Source organism: Cricetulus griseus, chromosome 5 (genome assembly GCF_003668045.3).
Source record: "Cricetulus griseus strain 17A/GY chromosome 5, alternate assembly CriGri-PICRH-1.0, whole genome shotgun sequence".
In the NCBI taxonomy this organism is placed as follows: Eukaryota; Metazoa; Chordata; class Mammalia; order Rodentia; family Cricetidae; genus Cricetulus; species Cricetulus griseus.
Window position 1 is genome coordinate 104,055,551 of NC_048598.1, and position 27,137 is coordinate 104,082,687.

A 27,137-nucleotide genomic window follows, 5' to 3' on the forward strand; every position below is an offset into this window, starting at 1 on the left:
GGTTGGGGAAGACGACCGCGCAAAAGCTCACCAGCCTTGTCAGCTTGGATCCAGACTTTATTCAGAACTTCTTGTGATTACTGGGAGCTTAAAAATTAGAGGACTCGCTCGTGAGGAGAGAGAGGGGGGCGTTGAGTTGACGTCGCCACCCCTCTGCTCCGGGCTGGCGCGGAGAGTGGCAGCTCCTGAGGTCACAGCTTCCGCTGGCGCCGGTGGCCTCGCTCCCTACCGCTGCCCTTGGTCCTGTGGGTCGTGCTTGGCAGCGGGCTGCAGGTGGGTTTGGGGGCCCGGGCGGGAGGGCTCTGGGAATCCAGGGTCGCCCTTGGGGGAGCATTACGGGCTGCCCTGCCCGCTCCACACCTTTGACTAGGGGGTGCTCTGATGCTGGCTAATCAGAGCTCAGTTTGGGGACCTCTCGGGACTGGAGAGGGCGCACAGGGATCGGGCTCTGAGCCCACAGCAGGGAACTTGACTCTGATCGACTCAGAAGCAGCGCACATTCGCCTAGGCCCAGACATCTGCCCAGCTTCACTCTCCTGAATAGGAAGCCTGCACTCACCCGTTTGCCTTATAAAGACATGACTTTGTGCTTGGTTTCCAGCTGTGTATGTCACGACCCCAAGGGTTCCATTGCTCTCCGCATTCGGGTCTGTTTTCCACGGCTTAGGCGACACTTTGTGAGTGGTACTTATAAGGTACTGTGGGATCCAGTTAGATGCAAGGTATCTCTCTTAAAATGTCTACATGTTCCTAAAGTGAATCCAGAGCGGACTCACCAAAATAAGACACCAGTTTCTGTTTTCTTCTTGGAAGGGGAAAGGAGAAAAATGTGGGTTTTTTTGTTGTTTTAAAACCAAACATGCTGGGTGTGGTAGTGCACGTCTTTAATCCCAGTGCCCAGGAGATAGAGGCAGGAGCATCCCTGTGAGTTTTAGACTAGCTTGGTGTACACAGTGAGGCTCTGCAAAAAAAAAAAAAAAAAAAAAAAAATTTAAATGTTTACCTTTGTACATACGAGGAGATAGTATATAACACAAGAATTTAAGCCATGTCAGGGTAAAGATTGATTGCCTGGGTATTATGCTAATCCAGATCCTTCACTCTCTAACTTAAAGTTACTTTACCACCTCGGGAATGAACTTGGATTCTTGATCTGAAAAAAATAATAATGCCCACTCACATTGAGACATTGTTACCTAACACACCTGCAGTGCTGTGGTGAGGATTATATGATTTAGTGATTATATAGAAACACCTCTTACAAGTGGCCTACATCTGTAATTCCAACTGCTTGTGATGATGGGGGATAGTAAGTTTGAAGCCATCCTGAGAGCGCAGAAACTGTCTCAAAAGAGAAAGAAAGAAAGGGAGGAGGGAAGGAAGAGTCAGCTCCTTAGAAGCTTGCCAAAAAATTTGAATGACTTTACTATTCAAAGACCCATGACCAAAGCTGCATGTGTAGCTCTATATTAGAACAGGTGCTTTACAAAGCCAAGAGCAACCCTCAGCTCCCTTCTTCCCCTCTCCACAGAGGGAAAGACATATGACTCCTTAGTGTTCTAACATGAAACCCAGGTCTCTCTCTTTTTTTTCCCCCTAAGAAATACTATGGTGGCACACACCTTTAATCCCAACACTCAGGAGGCAGATGCAGGTGGATCTCCCTGAGTTCGTTCAAGGCCAGCCTGGTCTATAGCATGAGTTTCAGGACAGCCAGGGCTAATAGAGAAACCCTGTCTAGAAAAAACCAAACAATCCAAAAAACAAACATCAACAACAAAAAAGAAATACTATAGTTATTCCAAATTCTGAAATAAAATTCTTTGTATGAACCCTCATACAAAAAGATAGCCCTGGGGGTAGAGAGATGGCTTGGTGCTTGCTGCTTTTCCAGAGGGCCCAAGTTTGGTTCCTAGCACCTGTATTGGGTGGGTGGCTCACAAATCCAGCTCCAAAGGGCTCTGATGCCGCTGGCCTTTTCAGCCATTATACTCATGTGCACAGGCACACATACACACTAAAAATAAATTTGAGGAGGTAAAGGAGACTACTATTAACTATAGTGCCCTCATAAGCACCAGCCAGGAATGTATTCCTTAAAGCAGTTGGCCCTGTCCTCTTGCTAAAATTCTTGGCTCACCCAAAACCTAGACTTGCCTCAGTGAAGTTTGTCCAGATCCTCACCACCTTTGCCTAGACTAGATGAAGCTCTACGGATTTGGGCCCATGGCCAAGATCCTCATTCTACTTCCCCTCTTACCCATTTTGTAGAAAATCAATCTGACTCACAGATGTCCGTCTTTACCCTCCCTGATCATCTACTTGCTGGAAAACATCCATGCAGATAGTGTTCACTGAGATGCTCCCCAAGCCCATGGAATATATACTGTACCACTGTAATATGAGCACCTCTCTAGGAGGTGTCATGGTGATGGAATCCAACCATGGATTTAATGAAGACTCCTTTTCTTATTACCGTTGTCTTTATGTCTGGAGTTTGTAAGAGCCTGTATGTGGCAACGGCCCCCATAGGCGTACCTCATCTCTTCTAAATAGAGCCAGACTAAACCTACTTCTTAGAATGCCATTAGCAGTGGCTCTCTCTCTCTCTCTTTTTTTTTTTTTTTTTTAAGATTTTATTTATTTATTATGTATACAGTCTCCTGCCTTCGTGCCAGCAGAGGGCACCAGATCTCATTCAAGGTGGTTGTGAGCCACCATGTGGTTGCTGGGAATTGACCTCTGGAAGAAGTCAGTGTTCTTAACCCCTGAGCCATCTCTCCAGCCCAGCAGTGGCTCTTTTAAACAGTTCTGAGCTGGGAATCAGCAAGTACTCATTAATACAAAATGATACCTAACAGCTGTGTAAACGATGAAGCTAACATCTTTTTTTTTTTTTTTTTTTTTAACATTTATGTGTGTGTGCATGCAAGTGTTTGTGTGTACCTTCATACCACAGCACACATGCTGGTGCAGAAGTTAGAGGGCAAATTTCAATTGTTGAGAACTTTCTCTTAATATCATGTGTTTCATTCCCAGGAATGAAACTTGGGTTCTTAGACCTGGCCCTTAGGTTTGCAATAAGGATAGGAAGCGTAGGTAACCACTGAGTTTGCCGCACTTGAACACAGTGCCATGAACACATTGTGTAGTACTCTGCAGTTGAGTGCTTTTAAAGTAACTTCATCTTATTAAGAAAGGCCTTTATCATCTCCATTCTTGCTTGGCTCAAGTTTACAAAGCAGGTGAACAGTTCACTTGGTGAGCCCTTGGTTAGCATTTCAAGAACCACTTTAAATATAAGTGATACTATTTAATAAATGCTGAGAGAACCACTGTCTTCTAGGAAATAAAGTAAGCGTGGCTTTACATTTATATCTCCAAGAAGCATTTGTACCCAAATCAGTGGGTGAGTTGTTCTGGACTCTGTAAGAGCCCATATGTGGCAAGAGCCCCATAGTCCTAACTCATCTCTTCTGAATGGAGCCAGACCAAACCCATTTCTTAGAATGCCAGGAGTGATGGCTCTATTCTTGTCTCATCCTGGCGGTAAGGCCAGAGAGCCCCTAGTTTAAAAAGACTCCCCAGGTGTGTAGTTAGTGAATTCCAGCTGTAGCTAGGCAACAGACTTGAATATAAAACTAACAGATGGACAAGATGTAAGTATATAGTCATGTCATCATGTGCTACATCCTAATTTTGTAGATAAGTGATGTTCAGACTGGAATTTGCTATAAGGAATATTATATACTACAAACTATTTAGTAACTGCGACTTTTAAGACCATAATTATACTCTAACACTGAGACTTTAGGTACTAGGTTCTTAAAATCTGACAAGTAGTTACAATGGTGTTAGTATACAGACCATATCAGGAGGTGAAGCAGGAACAGAGCCTACATAAACTGCACAGGAATGTATTCTCGTAGGACTGTCATGTCCTCTCAACCACTGCATGGGATGTATTCATTCACATGTGGATGTAATTTTGTATGGCCTATGTATACAAATTTTAAATTGGTGGTTCAGTGGTGTTTTTATTGAATTCAGCACACATTTGTTATTATTATTTGACTCCCAGTTCTGCTCTTCCTCACCTGCCCTTTAGAAACTTTTAAAACTAAAGTCCTTAAAGCTGGGTGTTGGTGGCGCACACCTTTACTCCCAGCACTCAGGAGGTAGAGGCAGGCAGATCTCTGAGTTTGAGGCCAGCCTGGTGTACAAAGCTACACAGAGGAAACCCTGTCTCGGAAAAAAAAAAAAAAAAAAAAAAAAAAAAAACCACAAAACACACACAAAAAAAGCCCTTAGATGGGCTGGAGAGATGGCTCAGAAGTTAAGAGCACCAGCTGCTCTTCCAGAGGTCCTGAGTTCAGTTCCCAGCAACAACATGGTGGCTCACAACCATCCTTTATGAGATCTGGTGCCCTCTTCTGGTGTGCAGATATACATGGAAGCAGAATGTAGACATAAGAAATAAATAGTGTGCTATGCTACAGAAGGCACAGTTTGGAGTGGACCCAAATTTGAACGACAGCTTGTAATTAATAGCCACTTGAATTACGCTGTTGGTTTTTTAGTGTGTTTTTATTTTCATGTTTTGCCTACATGTATGTGTATACACCATGTTTGAGCCTGGTGTCCTTGGGAATAAGAAGAGCTCACCGGATCCCCCTGGAACTGGGATTATGGGTGGTTGTGAGCATGCATGTGTGCCTGGCAACATCTGCAAGCACCTTCACCATTGAGCCATTTCTCCAGCCCGAGTTAAGCCACTTTCATACTGCAGAAAATGAGGATAAGAGTTACTCCACATTGTATATAGAAATATGATAGCCTAGGCTCTAGTACCATTCTGCAAAATTTTCTTTATATTTTTTATTTACTTTTTTAGGTTTTTCGAGACAAGGTTTCTCTGTATTGCTTTGGAGCCTGTCCTGGAACTTGCTCTGTAGACCAGGCTGGCTTTGAACTTACAGAGAGCCACTTGCCTCTGCCTCCCGAGTGCTGGGATTAAAAGCATGAGCCACCAGCGCCCGGTGCCTTAAAATTATCTTTTTTTAAAATGTGCATTGGTGTTTTGCTATGGGTGTCAGGTCCCCCAAAACTGGGGTGATGGGATTTGAACCTGGGTCCTCTGGAAGAGTAGCCAGTGCCGATAAGCCATCTCTCTAGTTCTTTTATGTTTTATAGTCATTTAATTTTCTGAGCTTGAGACATGTTCTTTTCAATTTTTTTTTATCCTTCAAAAAATAGTTTTCAATAAATTTCTCTTTCCTCAAAAATCCTAGCTGGGTGGTAGTGGTGGACATCTTTAATCCCAGCACTCAAGGCAGGTGAATCCCTGTGAGTTTTAGGCCAGTCTGGTGTATAGATCAAGTTCCAGGATAGCCAGGGTTACACAGAAAAACACTGTCTCAGAAAAACAACAAAACAAAATAGTAAAATATTAAGTTTGCATTTTGAGTATCTACAATATCTCACATATGTGAGTTCAAAGGCAACACAAAGAGTGCAGGTACTCATTTTGCAGGTAAAATTTTTAAATTCTCCATTTCTTGGCTCTACAGCATATCAAATCACAGATGAGGTAAATAAGATTTTGTAAATAGTGTGATACAGTACAGTTTTTGTTGAGTTTGTGTGTATGTGCACACATGCCCCAAGGTCAGAATACAACCTGTGGAAGTGGTTCTCTCCCTCAACCATGTATGTGGGTTCTGGGGATCAATCTCAGTCAGGCTTGGTAGTATGTGCTTTTGCTCAAAGAGCCATCACACTGTCCAAGTACAGTGAATCTTGTATTAACCATTACCGGCTAATCTAGGTTTTAACTGCATTCTGATGCCAGGCAAACCTGAAGAGGCTTATGCTTTTAATATGCCATGCCTATAGCTATCTTCCTATTTCAGATGCAATTTAAAAGATGATTTGTGTTAACCCAAGTGTGTAGCTTACACCTGTCATCTCAGCACCAGGAAGGCAGAGTCAGGAACATCTGTGGCAGGCTCCAAGTCAGCCTAGTCTATATAGTGGGTTCCAGAGTATAACTGTAGCAAGATCAAGCCTGTCTCAAAAAAATAAAAACCCTCCAAACCAAAGCGTAATGATTTATTAACACCAATTGTACATACTAATGGAATCCCTATTCATATAGCGTGTATCGATTATATCCTCCTTCCACCCTCATCCCCTTGCTAAGGTATAGTGCTCCTAGTCCCTAGGAATCCCCAGCCACCTTTTATTTCAGTACCTCAAAGGCATTGTATTTCATATTTCATTTTCTCCCCATTTTAGCAGCCATTATGACCTTGCTTCAGCTTGTACGTGACCACTGGGTTCATATACTTGTCCCTATGGGATTTGCCTTTGGATACTATCTAGACAAGAGGGCTGACGAAAAGCTGACTACCTTCCGGAATAAGAGTATGCTATTTCGAAGGTTAGTTCACAAGCCTTTAGGGAGTTTGGGCTCTTTTTTCAATCAATGAACAAAGAGGTGTATTTTTCTACTGTGATGATTTATAATCAAGTGATGGACACTTCATGCTTGTTATTTACTCTTTAGATGAAATTGTATGATTACCTCTGGAATATAAATAATCTGTAGTTTATTATCTAGCCATCTCAGATCTTCGAAAGTTTCCTGTTTTTTATTACTCTTTTTCATAGTGACTTTTTAAAAAATGGTTTGTATTTATGTGTTTGTCACATATTGTGTGGGTGTTGTTAGAGGCCAGAAGAAGGCATCGGGTTCCCTGGAGCTGAAGTTACAGGTACTTGTGAGCCTCCCAGTGTGGATATCCTGTGAGAGCAACAAGTATTCATAACCAGTGAGCCATTTTCCAGCACCCCCATTATGCATGCATTTGTTCTTCTTGTCCCCTCACTGGTTCCCTTCCTCTCCCAAATGGGCTACCTTCTGTTTTTCACGTCACATGTATTTTAAATCTAGACTTTGCATGACAGGAAACATGCAATATTTTGTCTTTTCTAATTTCCATTACCCTTTATTGTTGCCCTTTCCCTTGAGGCCTCCCCTCGTAGTTCCCACTTCTATTAAGAGTGTATTTTAGTGTAAAAACAAAACTTAAGTCAGCTGCCCAAGACTTACCATTTATGCTTTCACATATGTTGCTGTAGAACACATGTCTTAAGCCATAAAATAGCTGAAGGAAACGGTAATGCTTTGTTCTTAGCATCACTGCATGAGAGCTTTACACACGGTGACTGAGTGGTAACGCCCAGAGCTGCCTGGATCCACGGCATGCCTAACAAGACCAGATAGTGTAGCTACCTGCCAGTGGATATAGCTATCTGGATTTTGGAAGCTCAAATAGACTATGAGTAGCATCCAGCGTCACTATGCAGGTTTGGTTTACAAGTCTGGTATTTCAAGAAAGATGAAATGAGCTGCAAAGTATTCAGAAACAAGTACTCTCAGAAGAACAAAGTGTCATAAATCAAGAAATTACTGTTCTTTAAGCTGGGAAAGAGTAAAAGTTGATGGGAGAACTGAATGAATGTCTATGAGTCTAATGTAAAACCTAAATATGTCAGTTTGATAGAATTAAACAAATATAAACTTCTGGCCCTCTTATACAAAAAAATGTTTTTATATGGGGGCTGGAGAGATGGCTCAGTGGTTAAAAGCATTTGCTACTTTTAAAGAGGACCCAATTTAGTTCCTGGCATCCACATGATTGGTGGCTCACAACTGCCCAACTCCAGGTCCAGGGGATCCACTGCCCTCTCCTGGTATGCTAGGACACCTGCATACACATGGTGAATGTATATACTGTAAGGCGCACACCCACACCCACACATAAAGTAAAAGTTGAGTGTTTTTTAAGTTGATTTACTGTTTTTCCTTTCCTTATTTCTTTTCACACAGGGAACTGAGGCCCAATGAAGAAGTTACTTGGAAGTAAATAAATTCTGTGGCTAAATCACAGAATGTTCACATTTTAAAAGTTGTCAGAGAAATAAAAACATTTATTATTTAATTGGAAGAATTTAAAGTGTGATTCTTTTTATACTTTTTATTGAGGTAATCAACTATATCTTTTTAATTTTATGGAGGTAACTTTCAAGTATCAGGCACAGTCGACTTAATTTAACTAGTGAGGCTAGGTGTGGTTGTATAAACCTATAATCTTAGCATTTAGGAGGCATAAGCAGAAAGATTGCTGCAAATGCAATGTCAGCCTAATTAACATACTAGGTTCTAGGTGAGCCAAGGATGGATGTGTGTGTGTGTGTGTGTGTGTGTGTGTGTGTGTGTGTGTATGTGTGTGTGTGTATGTGTATCAAGACCATCTCTCAAAAAATTGAAAACTACAATTGAGCATGTTGATGTATACATAGGTATCCCGCCGGGCGGCAGTGACACACGCCTTAATCCCAGCACTCGGGAGGCAGAGGCAGGTATATCTCTATGAGTTCGAGACCAGCCTGGTCTACAGAGCTAGTTCCAGGGCAGCCTCCAAAAGCCACAGAGAAACCCTGTCTCAAAAAACAAAAACATATAGGTATCCCATTTATTGTTAGCATTTAATTTTCTGTTTGGATTCCAGTACTATTAAGTCATAACTACCATGCTTTCCCCTCATATTTTTCAAACATAGGCTATGGTTGCGAGAGTGTCACCCAGAAGTTTGTGTGTTCAAATTTAATCTCCATTTAAAAGAGTGGAAATGTCTTAGAATACCATGTAGAAGTGGGGCTTCTGAAAAGTGATAGGACTATACTGTGCATCAGGGTATTACATTTGTAATTGAACTTCTGGTGGCTTTGTAAGAGTTGTGTCACTTGCCATGGGATACCTTACACCACCTCAGGACAAGATCAACACTGGCTTCGGCCCAGGACCTTGAACTTCAGAATCATGAGCAATACCTTGTTACAGTGTATGGAGACTAAGAAAATGTGCTTCCAGGGAACTCTAAAGGATGGTGCTAGGGTTTTGTTCACTAAAATCATTAAAAATAAGGAAGCCTTTGATTTGGCAATGATTTCCTAAGTATAACACACAGCATTGTGTTTTGAAAGATTAGTTAAGTGTACTTAATCGAAATTTAAAACTTTTGCTCTTTTAAGGGTGGTGGTACAGTTCAGACAGTGCTAGAGCCTATTCTGTATAGTTCAGATGACTACTCGTCTAATGTGGCCTTTTGTGTGTGGATTCGCTAAGCATATTTTTTGCCTTGTTTTAGGTTCTATGTTATAGTATGTACCAGTGCTTCATTTGCCTAATGGCCAAGTGCTCCCTGCATGGTGTTGTGTGACTTCCTATAACAAACACTTACTCACCCCACAGGGGCACTAACAACAGTCCAAAGAAACTATTCCACCCAGGTCTAGCTTGGTGAACCAGTAAGCTTACTGGGGTTACTCAGGAGCGTGGGGTGACTCAAGAGCAGCTAAAACACCAAAAATCAACAACTCACAAAAGCTGCATCTTCTTTGGAGCTCCCTGTTCAACCTACAGGCAGCCCACTGAGGGGAGTCTTCTCCCTGGCGACTGTTTATTGCTTATGGAAGCTTGGGGGATGTCTTGAAAACTTTCTCTCGAGTCTGATGAGCTTCCCTAGCATCGCAGCCTCGTATGCTTCTCTTTTCTCTCCAGGAGGGAATGCTCCACTTCTTTAGAGAAAACACTAACATATGGATGGACCCCATTGTTTATCCATGTACCAGATGTTAGACGCTGGCTTGTTTCTACTTTTTATTAGTCCTGTAAACAACAACAAAACCCTGCCAAAAAAAATGGGTAAGAGTGAAAACAATAAATGGAGTTCCTTCATAATTCACATTGTCAAGTCCAACTGTTTTAGGTAAGACTGAATTTACAAGTATGATTATGAGTCCTAATATTTAGTTACTATTGATTCTTGTCAGAACACAGGAGACACTTAACAATGTAAAATTTTAAGTGGCAGACATTTATTAAACTATTTGGTCTGGGACAATAAAATTAATGCCTGTTAAAAGTAAAACGTACAATACTCAAGAAGATGGAAATATTTTTGTACAGACTCACTGAAGATTGAAGTTGAGGTGTCTACAGTAACAAAGAGCATACTAAAGTGTAGCTACATAATTATGCTTCTTTTAATTTTTAAAATTAGCTCTATTCATTTTTTAATGTGCGTTTTGTCTGCATGTACATATGCCCACCTGGTGCCTGTGGAGGTTGGAAGAGGGCACTGGATGCCCTGGAACTGGAGTTACAGTTGTGAGCCATCTTGTGGATGCTGGGACCCACTCAGGTCCTCCCAAAGAAAATCAATGTGCTTAACCACTGGGCCATCTCTCTAGACTTACATGATTATTCTGACTTAGCAAAACATCTTTATCTCACTAAATGATTGTGATGCTTCCTTTGTACCAGTCATTCAATAAAGAATCTGCATTTATTCACTGCACCAACCTGTAATAATAAAAAAGCATGCTCTTTTGACTTCAGAAGCTAGAAGTTTAGTAGCATATAAAGTGACAATCCTGGTGTGGTATAGTGGATACTTCATACAGACATACACAAGGTGTACTGGTAGCACAGCTTTCCCTGTGAACTTTGCAAAAGCAAGCAAGCTATATGACTGGAGAAAAGGAATCAGAAAGATAAAGTGGGACGAGTGGCTGGCGCATAACAGGGTGGTTTTAAGGCATCGATAAAGAGAATGAGCACAACGGGAAGCTACATGATGATGTGAGAATATCTCCTTATCTAAGATTTAAGGTGAAATGCGTTGGGGATGCAGCTTGGTTAGTAGAGAGCTTACCAAGCATGAACCATTCCCTGGGTTACACTTCCAGCACCACATAAGCCAGGCATGGTGGTCCACATCTGTAATCCCAGCACTATCAGGAAGAGGTGAAAAAGTTCAGTCATCTTGGGCTGCATAGCAAGCCTAGAGCAACTTGTCCTAGAACCGTTGTTTGAGGGGGAAAAAAAATGAAATTGTTTTTTGAAAGGTCACTGACAAGGCCATGAACTGGACATACTAAGATGGTATCAATTCGCAGCTCTGGGACAGGGGAGAGAGAGTGTGCAAGAGAGGCGAAGTATTCGAAGACTGACTGGAGGGAGGGGCAAAGTGCACCAGTTACAGCAAGGGGATCGAAGCTGAGTCTCCAGGTCTCTGTGCTATCACCTGAATCATGTCACCTCCTAAGTTCACATGTAGCAAGATGTATTAGTATTACGAGGAGGGGCTTTGGCTGTGTGTATCCTGGGCATGAGAGTAGAGCTTCTTCTGTAAGAGAAACAAGGGCTCTTAACCATGAAGCCATCTCTCCAGCTCTTCAGTTACCTATTAAATAGCAAAATGTCCTTACTTGTTTGTCCCCTTTGCTCCTCTGCCACATGAGGACACACAGAAGATACCATCAATGAAAAAATAATAAAACCTAAGACATCTGGTCTTTAGCCTTCATCTTGAACTTCACAGCCACCACAACAGATCAGTAAATCTCTGATGGTAATTTACCTGTGCAGGTATTTGTAGCAGCCCAGCTTCATTTATTCACTTCAGCAATTGTATCTTAAAAGACAAACTAGAGGGCCAGGTGTTGGTGGCGTACGCCTTTAATCCCAGCACTCGGGAGGCAGAGGCAGGTAGATCTCTGTGAGTTTGAGACCAGCCTGGTCTACAAGAACTAGTTCCAGAACAGCCTCCAAAGCCACAGAGAAACCCTGTCTCGAAAAACCAAAAAAAAAAAAAAAAGACAAACTAGAAAACATTTGCATTTTCTTATCAGGAGGCTACATTTTCCGGGTTAAGCCACAACTCCTTAAGCACACAGGCTATGCCCAGGCTGTAGGACACTATTCCTGAAGAGCTGTGAACAAACATCTACTCGTTTCAGAAAACCAAAGTCCAACCTGGTGAAGCAATGAGTTTTACTGAGCTTACTTACAGGAGCAGAAATGACTCAAAGACAACTGCATTGCTAAAAGCCTCCTCCAGCATGATGTCAGCTCAGGAAAGCTGGAAACATGGGCTGCACTGCACAACTCACAGGAAACTCAACAGTTTGGAGTCCCTGCTTCTTTCAGGCAATCCAGTTGATGTGAGACTCTTCCAGGCAACTCTGCTTTTAGAGTGTCACTTGATAGTCCTTACTGCTTATATATGCTTGGGGAGGGAGAAGCCAAGGGAATCTGATCAGTTTCAGGACTTCCGAGTAGTTTACTTTCTGAGCTTAAGATGCCCCTCTGTAAGAGGGAATGTTTTCCCTGTCCTTAGAATATTCTCTGTTCCCACTAGCTTCCTTGCAAGATGTAAAGTTTCACCTCCCTTTAGAGTATCCTGTGCCCTAATGAGCTTCCCTCCACCAGGGACAGCTTTATCTCCATTTTATCTCAAGAGGAAATTGCATACAGAATGTTCAACAAATAATATGGCACCACCCCCTTGAGGAGCTAGCTGGTCTTCACCGCAAGTCTTCATTTCCTTACCTCACTTCCCTTCTTTCCTCAACTTGTACTCTTACAAAAATGATCTCAACAGAAACAAAACTGAGCAGTCTCTTGTAAGTCTTTATGACCCTGAACTTCCTAACAGCATGGAACACTGACTGTTCCTTGAAGCATTCTCTCCAGGACCTTCCATTTCATTACATTTACCAGCATTTGTATTCCTCTTGGCCACTGCTCTCTATCTTCAGGTCTTAGCTCTAGATACTCTTTTCTCTCTCTTTTTTAATTTTTATTTTTTGAGTCAGGGTTTCTCTGTAGCTTTTGGAGCCTGTCCTGGAACTCGCTCTGTAGACCAGGCTGGCCTGGAACTCACAGAGATCCACCTGCCCCTGCCTCCCAAGTGCTGGGACTAAAGGCATGAACCACCTGTGTTTTAATTTTTTTTACTTTATGTATTTATACTTTACCTGTATGAGTGTTTGCCTGCATGTATGTATATGTATCATTGTACATACCTGGTGTAGCAGAAGCAATGGATTCCTTGGATCTGGAGTTACCAACTGTTGTGAGCCTCCATGTGGGTGCTGAGAATCAAACCTAGGTGCTCTACAAGAGAAGCACGTGCCCCTTATCATGGAGCCGTCGATCCAGCTGTTTTAAATAGCAAACAACCCCACACTACAGCTCAAACTAGCTTCTATAAACTCCAGGCCTGACGTTTACTAACAATAGCACTTGTATGCTGCACAGGCATTTAAATTCATTATTCCCAAAATTAAACTGTTGTCTTCTCTTCCCCTGACTCTGCTCATTCTTCAAAGTATTTCTATAGGAGTATTACTTAAGTCTTTCTTAACAACACTCCCTTCCCCACTAGATTCTTTTGAGTCTGCTTCCTAAGGCTTCAAATTGGTCTCTCTCTATCCTCAAAATACTACTGGAGTACTGACCACTATCATCTCTTCATTTCTCCCAAAACGCCTTCAAGTATTCTGTTCCCCAGGGATCCTCTAATTGCTAAATTGACTCCATATCGCTATTTTTTTTTTTAAATCTTGAACTGCTTGTCACTGCCGCTTTTTTTTGGGGGGGGGTGGGGGGATGGAGGGAGGCAGGGTTGCCCGATGTAACCCGGGGCTACAGGCTGGCATATCCCAGCTATCCTCCAACTCAGTACATTCTTCAGGTGCAAGGATTATAAGAATGAGCCTTCCTACCCCAGTTTCCTTGCTGACTTTAAAGAACCTAAAATGGCTTCACGTGCAAGATCTGTGTGCCCATCCTATGCTTAATCAATTCAACCCCCCGCCCCCAAGGCTGCCAATGCAATCGCCTCTCAACAGTTTGACTCTTCCCTTCCCCACTGACGCTCCCTCCGTCAGAGCTGGAGCACTTACCCCGTGGTCTGATACACGCTGGGCACTGTGCTGTCCCAATTCCTTCGTGCCTCCGTTTCCTCATTTGTGTAACAGTACAACAGACACACGTCAAAAGATGCCGTATTAAACTGCACTTAGAAGTAGGCTGCAAGTCAGCCCTCACTAAACATTAGCTACAGTTTTGTTTTGCTTTTTTGTTTGTTTGTTTTTTAACACAGTACGGGGATTGAGAGAACACCTTTTCTTGGAAGAGGTTTTCAGTGCGAGAGGAGACATTAATTACATGCAGTTAAGCAGAAAGTACCAAAGAAGATGGAAAAGAAATAAAGACATAAAACCTGGTCGCAAGTATCACCTTAGAACCAACCCAGGGTCCAGCAGCCAAGCTCGGAGCTGGGAAGTTCCTCCGCACAGCAGGCGGCGCCGCAGCACCGCGCATGCCGCGGGAGGATAGACGCCCCGGAGGACCTACCGCCCGGGTCACGTGCCCCGCGCTCCCTGGCTCCGCGCGCCGCGTGACGTGCGCCCTCTGCTGTGATTGGTTGGCGGGAGGCACGTGGGAAGAGTGGGCGGGCCAGGGCGGAGGGGTGGGACCGGGGGCGGAGCTGCTGGAGGGGGCTGCTCCGTGCCGGGGCCGTTGGCTCCAGACAAATAAACATGGAGTCCATCTTCCACGAGAAAGTGAGTGTGGGTGTGCGGTGGGGAGCCGTCCGGGGCTCGGCGGCGGGCGTGGGGAGCAGCGTCGCCGTCTCAGGAACTCAGGGCGGGGCCTGAGCGCCCCCATCCCCACCTGGCTGGGTGAGGGGCGCTTCCTGCCTCCTCCCGGTGGCTCCGATCGGGAAGCCTCCCGCATGCGCCCCCGGTGCCCTCGCCCCAGAAGACCGGGCGGATAACCGGGGCTTGTCGGGCATTTCGGGGGCTTCACCCGGAGGGTTAGCGCGGGCGTTCCTTCTGCACTTGCCACGCCTTTTCGGGTTTCTTCTACTCTCCTGGGGTCTAGTCAAACGAGTCGCTTTCCCACACCTGGTAGACCCTTCCCAACTCCACCCACCTCCCCTGACCTGTCCTCTGGCAGAATCAACTTTCTCTTCAACTCGGTTCTATAATGGAATGCCCCACGCTTTTAGATCTTGATGATCTGTCCCACGTCCTTCTGCAGTCGTTACCGTGGCTCTCCCATTGAAGGGCCTGACACTTAGGAAGTAGGAAACCCGGGAGTCCCTAAGGGAAGTCGTCATAAGAGTTTTTATTACGGGATGTTTGGGTTTGGTTTGCTATCCCATCTTTCCGGAATAGGAGGCCAGCTTTGTTTTTAGGTATTATGGAATAGATTAGAATCTTTTCTGCTGTGTGATCCGGTTAGTCTCTTCCCCACCTTAATTCCCAAGTGACGGCTCTTAAAAGAATCGTTGTGACACCTTGAGAAACTGGTCTTTGCTCGCATGCAATTATTAAGTCATTTGGGTGTTCCTCCGACAACTTTGGCATATGATACCATGTTTCATAATCGCTTTAGATTTGGAGAGGGTTGCTAGTTGAGGCTATTGTTTAGTAGGAGCAAAAGGTCTTTGTTTTATCGAGTACTTGAAAATGAGCTTTTTTATTCAAGGCGTGTATAGTTTATGCACCACAAAGGAAAAAACAAAAGTGATGTAAATCTGAGAAATCGTTAGATGAAGTGCTCTTGAGATGACATTTCTGAATGTTTTGGAACTGGAACAAGTTAGTTTGCGGCAAGATCTCTTGTAGCCCAAACTCGCTCCAGACTCCCCATCCTCCTGTCTCTGCCTTCTGAGCGCTGGGATTACAGCTATGTGCCATGACTCCTAGCATCCCCTCCACCCCCCATTCATTTGTAATTATTTTTTCCAAAGGCTTTTCCATAGAACCCAGTTGAAATGTGGTAGACTTTGAACACTTTATACACTGCTTCACGAGACTCCTGCCATGTGTTCTTTTAAAAAGCATTTTACAACTGTCGTGTGTGTGTGTGTGTGTGTGTGTGTGTGTGTGTGTGTGTGTGTGTGTGTGTGTGTGTGTGTGTTGTGTACGTGTGCTGCTGTGGAGGTCAGGACAACTTTATAAAGTCGATTCTTTCCTTCCAGCAGATGTGGGTTTTGGGGATCTAACTTGGGCTTTCATAGCAAGCTCTTTTACACACTGAGTCATCTCTGGGGCACTTAATGCATTAAAAAAATATTTTTTGTATGGTTGTTTTACCTTTGTGTATGTCTGTGCACTGTATGTTCCTGGTGCCCACTGAAGCCAGACGATCCCCTGGAACTGGAGTTGCAGAGGTTTGTGAGCAGTAACATAGGTGTTAGGAATTGAGCCTGGGTCCTCTGGAACAGCAGCCAGTGCTCCTAACTGTTGAGCATCTCTCCAGCCCCCACAATCCCTTCTTTACAATATTGATTGTACCTCCTTTGAGTTGATTTCAGTAGTGGTAACTACTGAACCATTATATCCAAAGTGCTAGCCTAACAAAAGCTTCCCCAGGCCGGGAGATGCCTCAGCTGGTAAAGTGCTTGCAGTGTAAGCATGAAGACCCCAGTTCAGAGCCCCAGCAACCAAATATTGCCAGACAGGGCAGTGTTTGTCTGTATCCCCAGTACTTGAGCATCTGCGTGCAAACATGTACACAGGAACACATATACAAACATGCATATACATGCATACACATACACACATAAGTCACTCAGTTATCAGCAGGTTTATACACTTAATACTTTAGATGTAAATTTATTGTGTATGTGTATGCACTCAAACATGAGTTGGGGAACACATGTGTGTGCGTATAGAGGCAGGAGGACAACCTTGGTGGTGTTCCTCACTGGGCTGGAACTTTGCCAAAGTGGCTAGCCCCAGATATCTGCCCATTTCTTCCAGCACTGCAGTTACAAATGGGTACTCCATGCTTGGCTTATTAAATGAGGGTTCTGGGGCTTGAACTCGGATCCTAATGCTAGTATGACAAGCACCTTACCGTCTGGGGCGTCTCCCCAGTCCTAAAGAGTACGTTTGCTTTTCTCATCAACTTAAGTATCCATAGCAAATGAACATTTAGTAAAGCCATAGCATATTTCAAGAGAATGCACCTGTAACTTTAGGTTATTAATCATAGAAGAGGCCATTCTGGGACTATTTGAGCATAAATGCTATTTTCCAGAGAATTCTTTCCCCTTCCATAACTTGCCTTTAGTCAGAGAATCATATAGAGATGACTTCAACCACTTCTAGAAATTAATTTTACACTTGCCCCTTTGAGTATTTATTATTAAGTTAGAATATAAAAAGTTATCAGCCAGGCGTGGTGGTACAAGCCTTTAATCCCGGCACTTAGAAGGTAGAAGCAGGCAGATCTCTATGAGTTCAAGGCCAGCCTGTTTACATAGTGAGTTCCAGGACAGTCAGGGCTATGTAGAGAGATCCTGTCTAAAAAACAAAACAAAAGTAAATAAATAAAGCAGTTGTCTCTTGGTAGTACCATCTCCAGTTGGAAATAATATGTGAGTGAATGGAGTTAAGCAGATGGTATGTGCTATAATCTCAGCTATTCAGCGTGCTCAGACAGTAGGATCACCAGAATTCCTGACCCTGTACATTCAGGTGGAGGCGAGAGTTCCTTGAGCATCTAAAACAGTGGTTCTCAACATGTGGGTCGTAACCCTTTGGGGGTCCAATAATACTTTCACAGGGGTCACCAAAGACCATCTGCGTATTGGATATTTGCATTATGATTCATAATAGTAGCAGATTATAGTTATGAAGCAGTAGTGAAAATTTTGTGGTTGGTGGTAGAACTGTATTAAGGGGTCACAGCATTAGGAAGGTTGAGAACCACTACTCTAAAAGGTTTGTGGTTCTGTTTATTTAAAGGATACAACTTTTCTGTAATTTTTAAAAAGTTTTTCATTTTAAGACAGGGTCCACTGTGTAGCTCTGGCTGGCCTGGAACTTGCTTTGTAGACTAGGCTGTCCTTGAACTCACAAAGACCTGTCTGCTTCTCCCTCTCAAGTGTTAGGATTCAGGTTATACAGCACCATGCCTAGCCTCTAAATATTTTAAGATATAATTATATATCTGTCACAAAGTCACATTTATGTGAGTATGTTTCTATTCCTCAAATTCTCCTTTTTTTGTATAAAATACAGATTTTAGTTATTGTGGATGATTGAACTTGGGCCTATGAGATATAGCATTTACCATCTCCTAACTTTAATAATAAATTATCAACGACAGCTGCTTTCTTGGATGTGATGTTTCATTGTTGCTCTTATTCTGGTACCCACTTCCATCCCTGGCTACATTCAGTGCAGTCTGTATCTGTGCTCTGAATGTAATGTGAACTGGGATTGCGAAGAACAAGACAGAAAAGATGCTGAGAGTTGACCTTGTGCCCTTTTGTGATTGCCGCTCTTAGTGATATTCAGGATATGTGGGATTCACAGAAAGCCCAATTCCAAATAATTGATTTGAGGAAATGGTAACAACACAGATTTTGAAACCTCTGCCTGGGTTTGAACTCCAGCTCTGCCACTTGCTTCTTGTAGGATTCTGGATAAGTTACTTATTACTTCTGTGGTTTTCTTTTTCTTTCTTTCTTTCTTTTTTTGCCTCTGTATTTAATGACACAAATTAGCTGCCTCAAAGTCACAGTCCTGAGTCCAGAAGTCAGCATTGCAGAAATGGTGGCTACTTCTATACTTAGGTCCTTGTGTTTGCTGAACCCCATATCAAATACGGGGCAAAAGAGGTCTAGGGGTGTAGTTCAGTGGTAGATCACTTACTTAATATGGCCAAGGGACCAGCCTCCAGCATAAAATAAAAATGAAGGAATAGAACACTATGCATTAAAGAGGTGGTGACAATAAGCATTGTGACTGTGATTTGATAAGCCAGCCACCCAGGGAGACCAGTCCACTGGTCCATTTTTGAGAGCACCATTAGGGTTGTATCTGTTTTATATTATAGTTAATGCTGTCACTGGGGTTTTACCTGGCTTCAGATTGAACCAAAAAAAAAAAAAAAAAAAAAAAAAAAAAAAACCCGGGGTGTGGCTTGGTTACAGTTCCCTTTTATGATTTTATAGACTGTCTTGGTAGAAGTGGAAATGTAGTGTGTTCATCTTCTGGGCCCAACACAGTAAAATATGGACCCCAAATCATAGAATTTTAGTAGCAAAGTGAATTTCTCTTCTACTTGTTTTATTGCTTTTTATTGTATTATATGTTCATGGTGTTCCATGCATGCTACAGTGTACATGTGGAGGTCAGAGGGCAATTCGGTCCTCGCCCCCACCATGTGAGTCCTGGGAATTGAGCTCCAGGCTTGATGATCACAGCAAGCATACATTTACCTCTTGAGCCATTTTGCCAACTTCCCACCTGGGTAAAACCCTGATTACAGAGATAACAGGCTAACTTGGGCAGTGGCAACAAGACAGAAAAATGCATGGTCAGAGGTGGAGATAAATAACTTTTTTGGTTCGTGTAGAATTTGTCTGTAGCAATATGATTTTTTAATAGATTTGAACAATTTTTTCATTCCATTAATCATACTAGAAGTATAGAGCATATTTCCAATAGCAGTACCATTTTATTTGGTCAAGGTTTGGTTTTAAGTGCTTATTTTTAATTTTTTAGGGACTGGGGTTGTAACTCAGGCTTGAGTTTTATCTATCCCCAATACCACATAAACTGACCATAATGAGATACATACTTTTGTTTTTTTCAAGATTTCATCATTTTTATTTTATATGTATGAATGTCTACATGAATCAGACTACACCATGTGCATACCGTGACTGAGGAGGCCAGGAGAGGGCATCAGGTCCCTTAGGACTGGAATTACAGCTAGTTGTGAGTTCCCCCATAGATGCTAGGAACCAAACCCAAATTCCCTGCAAGATCAGCAAGTGTTTTTACCTGCTGAACTGTTTCTCCTGCCTCCAAATCCCCAATCTTTAATAGCAAGAATTTTTTATCAAAACTTTTGATGTTAATATTTCTATATATTAAATATGGTTACCAGGGGGTGAGGGAGATGGCTCCATGATTCCAAGCACTGGCTGCTCTTCAGAGGACCCAGCAACCCATATGACGATGACTCAACCCTCTGCAACTCTGGTCTCAGAAGATCCAACCCCTTCTTCTGGTCTCCACGAATGCCAAGACTTGTACACAATGCAGACATAGATGCAGGCAAAACACCTATACACATAAAAATAAAAATGTCTTTAAAGAATATGGTGACTGTAGTTTAAGAACCCTACACTGAAGTGTATTGCCTAGCAGTTGGACTGAAGAGCATCACAGCTGCTTCCCAAAGTTGAGTGTCTGGTTGCCATGTTAGATACTTCTTGATTTCTTTTCTTTTCTTTTTGAGATGGGATCTCACTATGTAGGTGACTGGCCAGGAACTTATGGATATACACCTTTCTCTGCCTCTTGAGTGCTGGGATTAAAGGTATGCACTGCCATGCCTGGCCTTGACTGAATGGTTTTGTTTGTTTTGTTTTGTTTTGTTTTTGTTTTTGTTTGTTTTTTGAGACAGTGTTTCTCTGTGTAGCCCTGACTGTCCTGGAACTTGCTTTTAGACTAGGCTGGCCTTGAACTCATAGACATCCCTGCCTCCCAAGTGCTGGAATCGAAGGTGTGCAGAACATCCCTGGTATGCGCCGCTACCACCTGGCCTTGTCTGAATGTTTTAAATCAGGTATGTCATACATAAGAACACATGAGTCGCTAGGGTGTGCAGTCAAGGAAGCACACATGGAAACAGTCCTAAGATGAAATCACCTCCTCTCAGTCCCCTTAGAGGGGGACTAGCCCTTCCAGTGCTTGCTTAATTCTACCATTGAAGATTAAGAGATTCATTTCGACTGTTTGTAAGCACCTTTCATTGTTATTGTGTGTCTCTGCGTGATATGTTGTATGGGTGGACACATGCACCACTGTGCATGGAGAGAGATCAGTGGAAAGCTTTGTGGAATGTTCTCTTCTACTTTAAATAGGTTCACTAGGCTCTTCCCCCACATATATTTTTGTTGTCTTTGTTGGGGGGGATGGGGGGGTAGTGGGGATCGAACCCAGGGGCTTGCATACACTAGCTACATCCTTACCTCCTGTGTCTACTTTTTTTTAGTGTTATGTGTGTGTGTGTGTGTGTGTGTGTGTGTGTGTTTATTTTTTAAGAGTATTTGAGAGATTCATCCACATTGTTGCAGCTACTTGTATTTAATTTACTTTTATCCTTCTATACTGTTCTTTTGGAAGTACACTTTTGTGATCTAGACTGTGTTGGGGTGCTTTCCAGTTTGGAAGCATACAAGTAGTGCTTTGGTGAGTGCGTTTGCAGTGTCTGTGTGTAACAGCAGAGCACATGGATGAGCTCTGGTAGAGATGAAAGTTACTGGAGAGTGCTTTCCCGAGGTTATACTTAACTCCTGTGACAACCATTTTCTATAATTCTAAACCTCTCCTCTGTAATAGCTGACCCAGAGACTGGATAATAGTAACACATTGTAAATTTTCTTTTATAAAAATACAACTTTTGGGGGCTGGAGAGATGGCTCAGCGGTTAAGAGCACTGACTGTTCTTCCAGAGGTCCTGAGTTCAATTCCCAGCAACCACATGGTGGTGGCTCACAACCGCCTTGAATGAGATCTGGTGCCATCTGCCTGCATGCAGGCAGAAGACTGTATACATAATAAATAAATAAATAAAATCTTTTAAAAAAATACAATTTTTAGGGCTGGAGAGATGGCTCAGAGGTTAAGAGCACCGACTGCTCTTCCAGAGGTCCTGAGTTCAATTCCCAGCAACCACATGGTGGCTCACAACCATCTGTTATGAGGTCTGGTGCCCTCTTCTGGTGTGCAGATATACATGGCAGCAGAATTTTGTATACATAATAAATAAATAAAATCTTTAAAAAAAGATACAATTTTTAGCTAGGTGTGGTGGTGCATGCCTTTAATCCCAGCACTTGGAGACAGAGGCAAACAGATTTGTATGAGTTTGAGGCCAGCTTGGTTTACATAGTGAGTTCCAGAGCTACAAAGTGAGACCGTGTCTGAAAAACAACAAAAACATTTTTTAGGGCCTGGAAAGATAGCTCAGCAAGTAAAGCACGTACTGCCAATCCTTAAAACCTGAGTTCGGTCCTTGGGACTCACATTATGGAAGGAGAAAATTGAATTCTTCAAGTTGTCCTCTGCATCCCCTCCAGCCAATCAATTAATAAGTATAATATTTAAAAATCATTGTTTTAGTGTGTGTGTGTGTGTGTGACATGCATGCTAGTGCTGGCATGCAGATGGCCAGGTGTGCATGTGGAGGTCAGAGGGCAAGTACCCAGGAGTCATTCTCTCTTTCTACAGTAGCATCTGGGGATTTACAGTGGGCACCTTCACCTGCTAAGCCACCTCTTGTCCTGTGCTACGGTTTTGATACACATGTCCATGATGACTACAGAAGTTGAGATCTTTTTTTTTTTTTTTTTTTTTTTTTTTTTTTTTTTTGCCTCTTGACTATCTTGTGAAATGTTTGCATTTTCAATAGGGTATAAGTAGAACATCTGTACGTTTCTACCTCGTAGTGGGTGGTATTCAGTAAAAGTTGCTCCTAGCAGTAGATGGACAGTAGAAGGAAAACAAGGCAGAGATAAAGAATTCTGTTACCATGTGACTGCAACTTGAAGGGATACTTAACTAGCTCCAAGCCACCCTAGGCAACATGCCTTGGCAGACTGTGAACATAAGCTTGCTCTAGCTGTGTGTCAGATGTAAGTTCTCTGAACTCTGCCTGTTCCATGACAGACATGTGTACTATATCTACTTCAGCAGTTACATTTTGTTCCTATAACCTTGATTCATCAGGGGAAAGTGAATCTTGTAAGGTGTGCTTTGGAGTCATCACTTGTCATGTAACAGCTTAGACCATGGGGCATGATGCCTGGCAGGTTGAGTTCAGTAGGCTTTGTTGGCCCTTAGAGAGCCAGAGTTAACAGAGGAAGTGTTCTCTGCCTCTGCCTCCCAGAAGGCAGGCTTAGGGTCTGTGTCCACTGGACTCATCCACTCTTTACCCATAGCTTAGGAAAGCAACACTGTTAGGAGCAGGGGAGTGACAAGAAGGCTGCTCAGTGTCAGGCTGACTGGATTGGTTAGTGCGTTCCATTTGTGTATGAAAGCCAGCTAACCAGCATTAGAAGCCACTTGACTTGTGGGATGATGTACCCAACCTCCAGGAGAGGATGCTAAGGACTCCTTAGGGAGCTAAACTTGGCCGCAGTTCCTCTCGCTAGCCTGTCCACTCATGGGTATGGACTGTCGTCAGCTTGGGACACTTCTCTTTCCTATATGCTACATGGAATGAGTCTGCAAAGTCGGCCGATGAGAGCTTCAGCTCTAGAGCTGTGGGTCTTAACCCAAAACAGAATTGTTCCCACTTGTTCCTGAGTTTGAAAGGACAGGCTTTTAAGGTCAAATAGCAACAAACTAGTTAGAAGAATGAATGTTCTAGGAGATAACATTCCCTTTTTCCAGAAGTAATTTGTCATGGAATCTCAAAAGACGAATTCTTGTAGGTACTAAAACATTCAAAAGGCTAAATGTTTTTATAGGGCCACTTTTAGGCTTATATGAGATGGGATAGATGAAGTTATACTGTAAATCATTCTTCATTTTTGTTCCTATAGTTAAATGGCTGTAAAATAAGTGTGGACAAATGAAAATGCATATACCTGTAAATCGGGTTTGCCTAAGGCTAATAATGTTTGACTGTATTAAAAAGTTATAATTAAATTTTTTAGAAGATACTATATAAATCTGCTTAATAAATCACATTTCAATTTATTCTTTTGGAAACACTAGCAAGAAGGCTCACTTTGTGCTCAGCATTGCCTGAATAATCTATTGCAAGGGGAGTATTTTAGCCCCGTGGAGTTGTCCTCAATTGCACACCAGCTCGATGAAGAAGAAAGGATGAGAATGGCAGAAGGAGGAGTTACTAGTGAAGACTATCGCACATTTTTACAGGTACTGATTTCAGACTTACCAAATCCCGTTTATTTTTAACATGCGGGTGTTCTTTAAAGGAGGATGAGCCATTCTCCCCTTCGGAGTCTGACTTGTTAATTATAACTCTGCTCTTCTCTTGGTAAATGGGACTGTACAGCATGTTCTTGTAAATGTGCACACTAATGACAGTTTTTAATCCTTTTCCCATCCCTCTGCCCACAACTGCCCATGAAAATTGAACAGCAGCCTTCTGGAAATATGGACGACAGTGGCTTTTTCTCTATTCAAGTAAGTAGTCCAGAGTGTGTGTGAAGTGCTGCCTCACTTTCAGCGCTGCTGTGCTCACGCTCCGTTTGCGGTTGATGTGGCACAGCCTGGCACAGCTTTTTATGTAACGATGGAACCTTCAGGAGTTCCCTCGGTAAACTGTCTGGAGAGGATAAGACTGTGCTCCAGAGTGCTGTCCACAGAGAGATGAACATTAGAACTGTAGACTATTCATTTAGAACAGGGCTTTGGTCGCTTGCTTGCTTAGGACAGGCAGGGTCCCACTATGTAGTCTGGCTGGTCTGGGACTTGGGTTCATCTTCCCATCTGTGTCTCCAGACTGGAATTTATAGGCATGTGCTACTGTACTCAGTTTAGAACAGGGCCTTTAAAAATTGCTTTCTGAGAGAGATTGCTTAATTTGCATGTAGGTGCTAAAAGCTTTATTTCTAGTAAATTACAGTGCTTCAAACTTACTGTCTCTGGTCCATTTGAGAAATTGCAATGGCTTGCAGCCTTCTGTTTGAATCATCCTATGGGACTGGGTTCCTGTAGTACTTCTATGGCTTCTGATTTGTGTGGTAATTTGTGACCCTTTTGTTTGTCTGTTTGGTTTTGTTTTGTTTATTTGAGACAGGGTCTTTCTGAATTTGTGGCCTGTTTGAGAGCATGGGATTGGGATTGGCTCCAAGGCCTCACAGATGTTCAAAGTCTACTGCTGAGCCACATCCCATTAGGCTCCATTTTAATTCTGTGGTGGTTTATTTTTTATAGTGCTGGAGATGTTATTTAATGTTTTGTCACATACTGAACAAGTATTCTTCCCTAGAGAAAACCTCTAGCCCAGGGCTTTATGTGTGTTTGTTTGTTTTGCTTTTTTTAGACAAGGTGTTGCTTTGTAGCCTAGCCTGGTCTTGAACTTCCCAAAGTTCTGCTTTGGCCTCCCAGGTGCTGGAATTGCAAGTGGGAACCACCATGCCTAACTTAATTCATGTACTTGTTGGGAGGCTTTTATATATGGATCTTCCATTCGAACCATGTAAGGGTTGTCCAAGTTCTTTTAGAATCTCTTTTGAGAGATCTATTTATGCAAGTAGTTTTCTTTTTGTTTTTTAAGATTTATTTATTTATCATGTATGCAGTATTCTTACATGTATGCCTGCAGGTCAGAAGAGGGCACCAGATCTCATTATAGATGGTTGTGAACCACCATGTGGTTCCTGGGAATTGAACTCAGGACCTCTGGAAGAGTAAGCAGTGCTCTTAACCTCTGAGCCATCTCTCCAGCCCACAAGTATATTTCTTTATAAATTCCTTCTGTGCTACCCTCCTAGAGTCCTTATTCTCTAGTGCTTCCACCCAGTGCTCCAGTTGACATTATGAGGACCACTGGCCCTGAGCCTAAGTCAAAGGTGGCACAGCCCCTGCCATCTCCTTTGTGTGTGGCATTGCTTTCATTTGCTGCTCCCTGGCAATTGTGTTTGCTCTGAGTTACTTACTACACAGTGCTTGTTTCTTTGTCGCCCACCTAGGAAGACAGATAGAACATTTTCTGAAATTTCTCTCCTTTTGTCAGTTTGCAATAATCAGGTTTGACTTTTTGTTCATGACCACAAAAGTCTAAAATATATCAAAAATATATCTTTTTAAATATTTACTTTTATTTTAAAAATTATTTGTCTATGTGTGGGTATGTGTACATGAGTACTTTGTCTGTGGAGGCCAGAAGAGGGCATTGGAGTCCTGGAGCTGAAATTACGGGTGGTTGTGAGCCCCATCACATGGATGCCAGGAACTGAACTTCGGTCCTGTAAGAGAAGTATGCACTATTGACTTAGTCATCTCTTCAAGCCTCTCCTTCTCCAAACCTTTCTTTGAAATCTGCAGGGAGAACTTACTTTACTTTGGTCAGTGCCATAGCAGGTGAGTGTATGTAACAGCACCCACAGATGGAATGTGCTTCTGGATAACTGAGAGAGTTTTATCTGTGAGTTGTGTGGTTTTCTGACATTTCTCGGAAACCTAGTATGGAAAGCACTCTTTTAAAATGGATTTGTAGGGGCTGTAGAAATGGCTTCGAATTTAAGAATGCTTCGTGGTATTTCAGAGGACCAGTTCAGTTCCCAGCAGCCACATCAGCCTACAGCCTAAAGCTGCCTATGACTCCAATGTGTGGGACCTGACATCCTCTTCAGCCTCCACAGGCACTCATGCAATGGTCTCATTGTCACTCAGACACACTAATAATGCTTAAATAAAAATCATTAAAATAAATCTTTAAAAAGTAACAATGAAATAAAATTAAATTCACATGTATATATTATTTATGGGTTTAGTGGGGTTTCATGGGGACATAATTTTTTAAAGCAATATCCTCCTCAAAGTTTATTTATTGTTGCTTACACATTTAATGTAGCTGTGCTACTTAATTCGAACGTGCAGGTTTGGCTCATGAAAAGTTGCTGTTTTCTTTTGACAGGTCATAAGCAATGCCTTGAAAGTGTGGGGTCTAGAACTAATCCTGTTCAACAGTCCAGAGTACCAGAGACTCAGGATTGACCCTATGTAAGGTTCTTTCCTACATTTCTTTACTTAAACTTGATTTTAAAGCTGTAGTTTCTGAATGAGAAGGAGTTCATCTCTGCTTTGATACTGCATTTGATGCCCTTGGCCTTCACTGTGTCACCTTTCTGGTAGCCTCGAGCAGCTGCTTTCTAATCTGTCACTGGTGGCGTTGACCTGTGTGGTGTGGAGGCTTTGGGGCATAACATCAGTAAACTCCTGTGTAAATGCATAGAGTTATGTAATTTTTAATTTTTGAAATCAGTAACACTTCAGTGTAACTATATCCTAACTGATAGAAATTTTAAAGTACTTGCTAGTATATATCTCATATCTCAGCTTAACAGTATTAACAGTATATGTTTTGTCTTTTCTAGAAATGAAAGATCCTTTATATGCAATTATAAAGAACACTGGTTTACAGTTAGAAAATTAGGAAAACAGGTAATATTTCTTCTCCTTTCTTGTCCTTTTATCACACT

At 42.5% G+C, this 27,137-nt stretch overlaps 2 protein-coding genes and 1 long non-coding RNA gene across 15 annotated transcripts in view; 2 read left to right on the plus strand and 1 right to left on the minus strand.

Annotated features, from left to right (window-relative positions):
- Positions 1 to 114: 114 nt before the first annotated feature.
- Positions 115 to 8,006, plus strand: LOC100754039 (NADH dehydrogenase [ubiquinone] 1 beta subcomplex subunit 1). 4 transcript variants are annotated; one of them, XM_027419154.2, is made up of 4 exons: positions 180 to 273; positions 602 to 722; positions 6,298 to 6,442; positions 7,895 to 8,006. In XM_027419154.2, exons 2-4 carry the CDS (start codon positions 716 to 718, stop codon positions 7,929 to 7,931), a joined length of 189 nt encoding a protein of 62 aa, XP_027274955.1. In that variant the 5' UTR covers positions 180 to 273; positions 602 to 715; the 3' UTR covers positions 7,932 to 8,006. The 4 variants fall into 4 exon arrangements, with proteins under 4 accessions (XP_027274956.1, XP_027274955.1, XP_027274957.1 ...); XM_027419156.2 differs by having other exon boundaries at positions 602 to 695; XM_035445372.1 differs by having other exon boundaries at positions 602 to 677.
- Positions 6,097 to 14,299, minus strand: LOC103164220. Its single transcript, XR_004770195.1, has 4 exons — positions 13,822 to 14,299; positions 12,940 to 13,030; positions 10,785 to 12,140; positions 6,097 to 9,756 (listed from the first exon to the last, which is right to left on the minus strand). It is a non-coding gene; the product is annotated as an uncharacterized LOC103164220 (long non-coding RNA).
- Positions 14,300 to 14,384: 85 nt separating this feature from the next.
- The window catches only part of Atxn3 (ataxin 3), a 35,250-nt gene continuing 22,497 nt past the window's right edge, over positions 14,385 to 27,137 (plus strand). For 8 of the 10 annotated variants that reach the window (XM_027419142.2, XM_027419143.2, XM_027419148.2 and 5 more), the window contains exons 1-5: positions 14,385 to 14,484; positions 23,680 to 23,844; positions 24,070 to 24,114; positions 26,573 to 26,658; positions 27,033 to 27,099. In XM_027419142.2, coding sequence (XP_027274943.1) covers positions 14,461 to 14,484; positions 23,680 to 23,844; positions 24,070 to 24,114; positions 26,573 to 26,658; positions 27,033 to 27,099 — 387 coding nt within the window. In that variant the 5' untranslated portion in view covers positions 14,385 to 14,460. Of the gene's footprint in view, positions 14,485 to 20,191; positions 20,273 to 20,402; positions 20,522 to 23,679; positions 23,845 to 24,069; positions 24,115 to 26,572; positions 26,659 to 27,032; positions 27,100 to 27,137 lie in introns of those variants that run through there. The other 2 variants (XM_035445369.1, XM_027419144.2) reach the window with 2 other exon arrangements.

Bases quoted from the DNA above. Each gene is read 5' to 3' on its own strand.
- LOC100754039 (XM_027419154.2), top strand. The intron at 6,443-7,894 runs GTTAGTTCACAA...CTTTTCACACAG, and splicing joins AAGAGTATGCTATTTCGAAG to GGAACTGAGGCCCAATGAAG.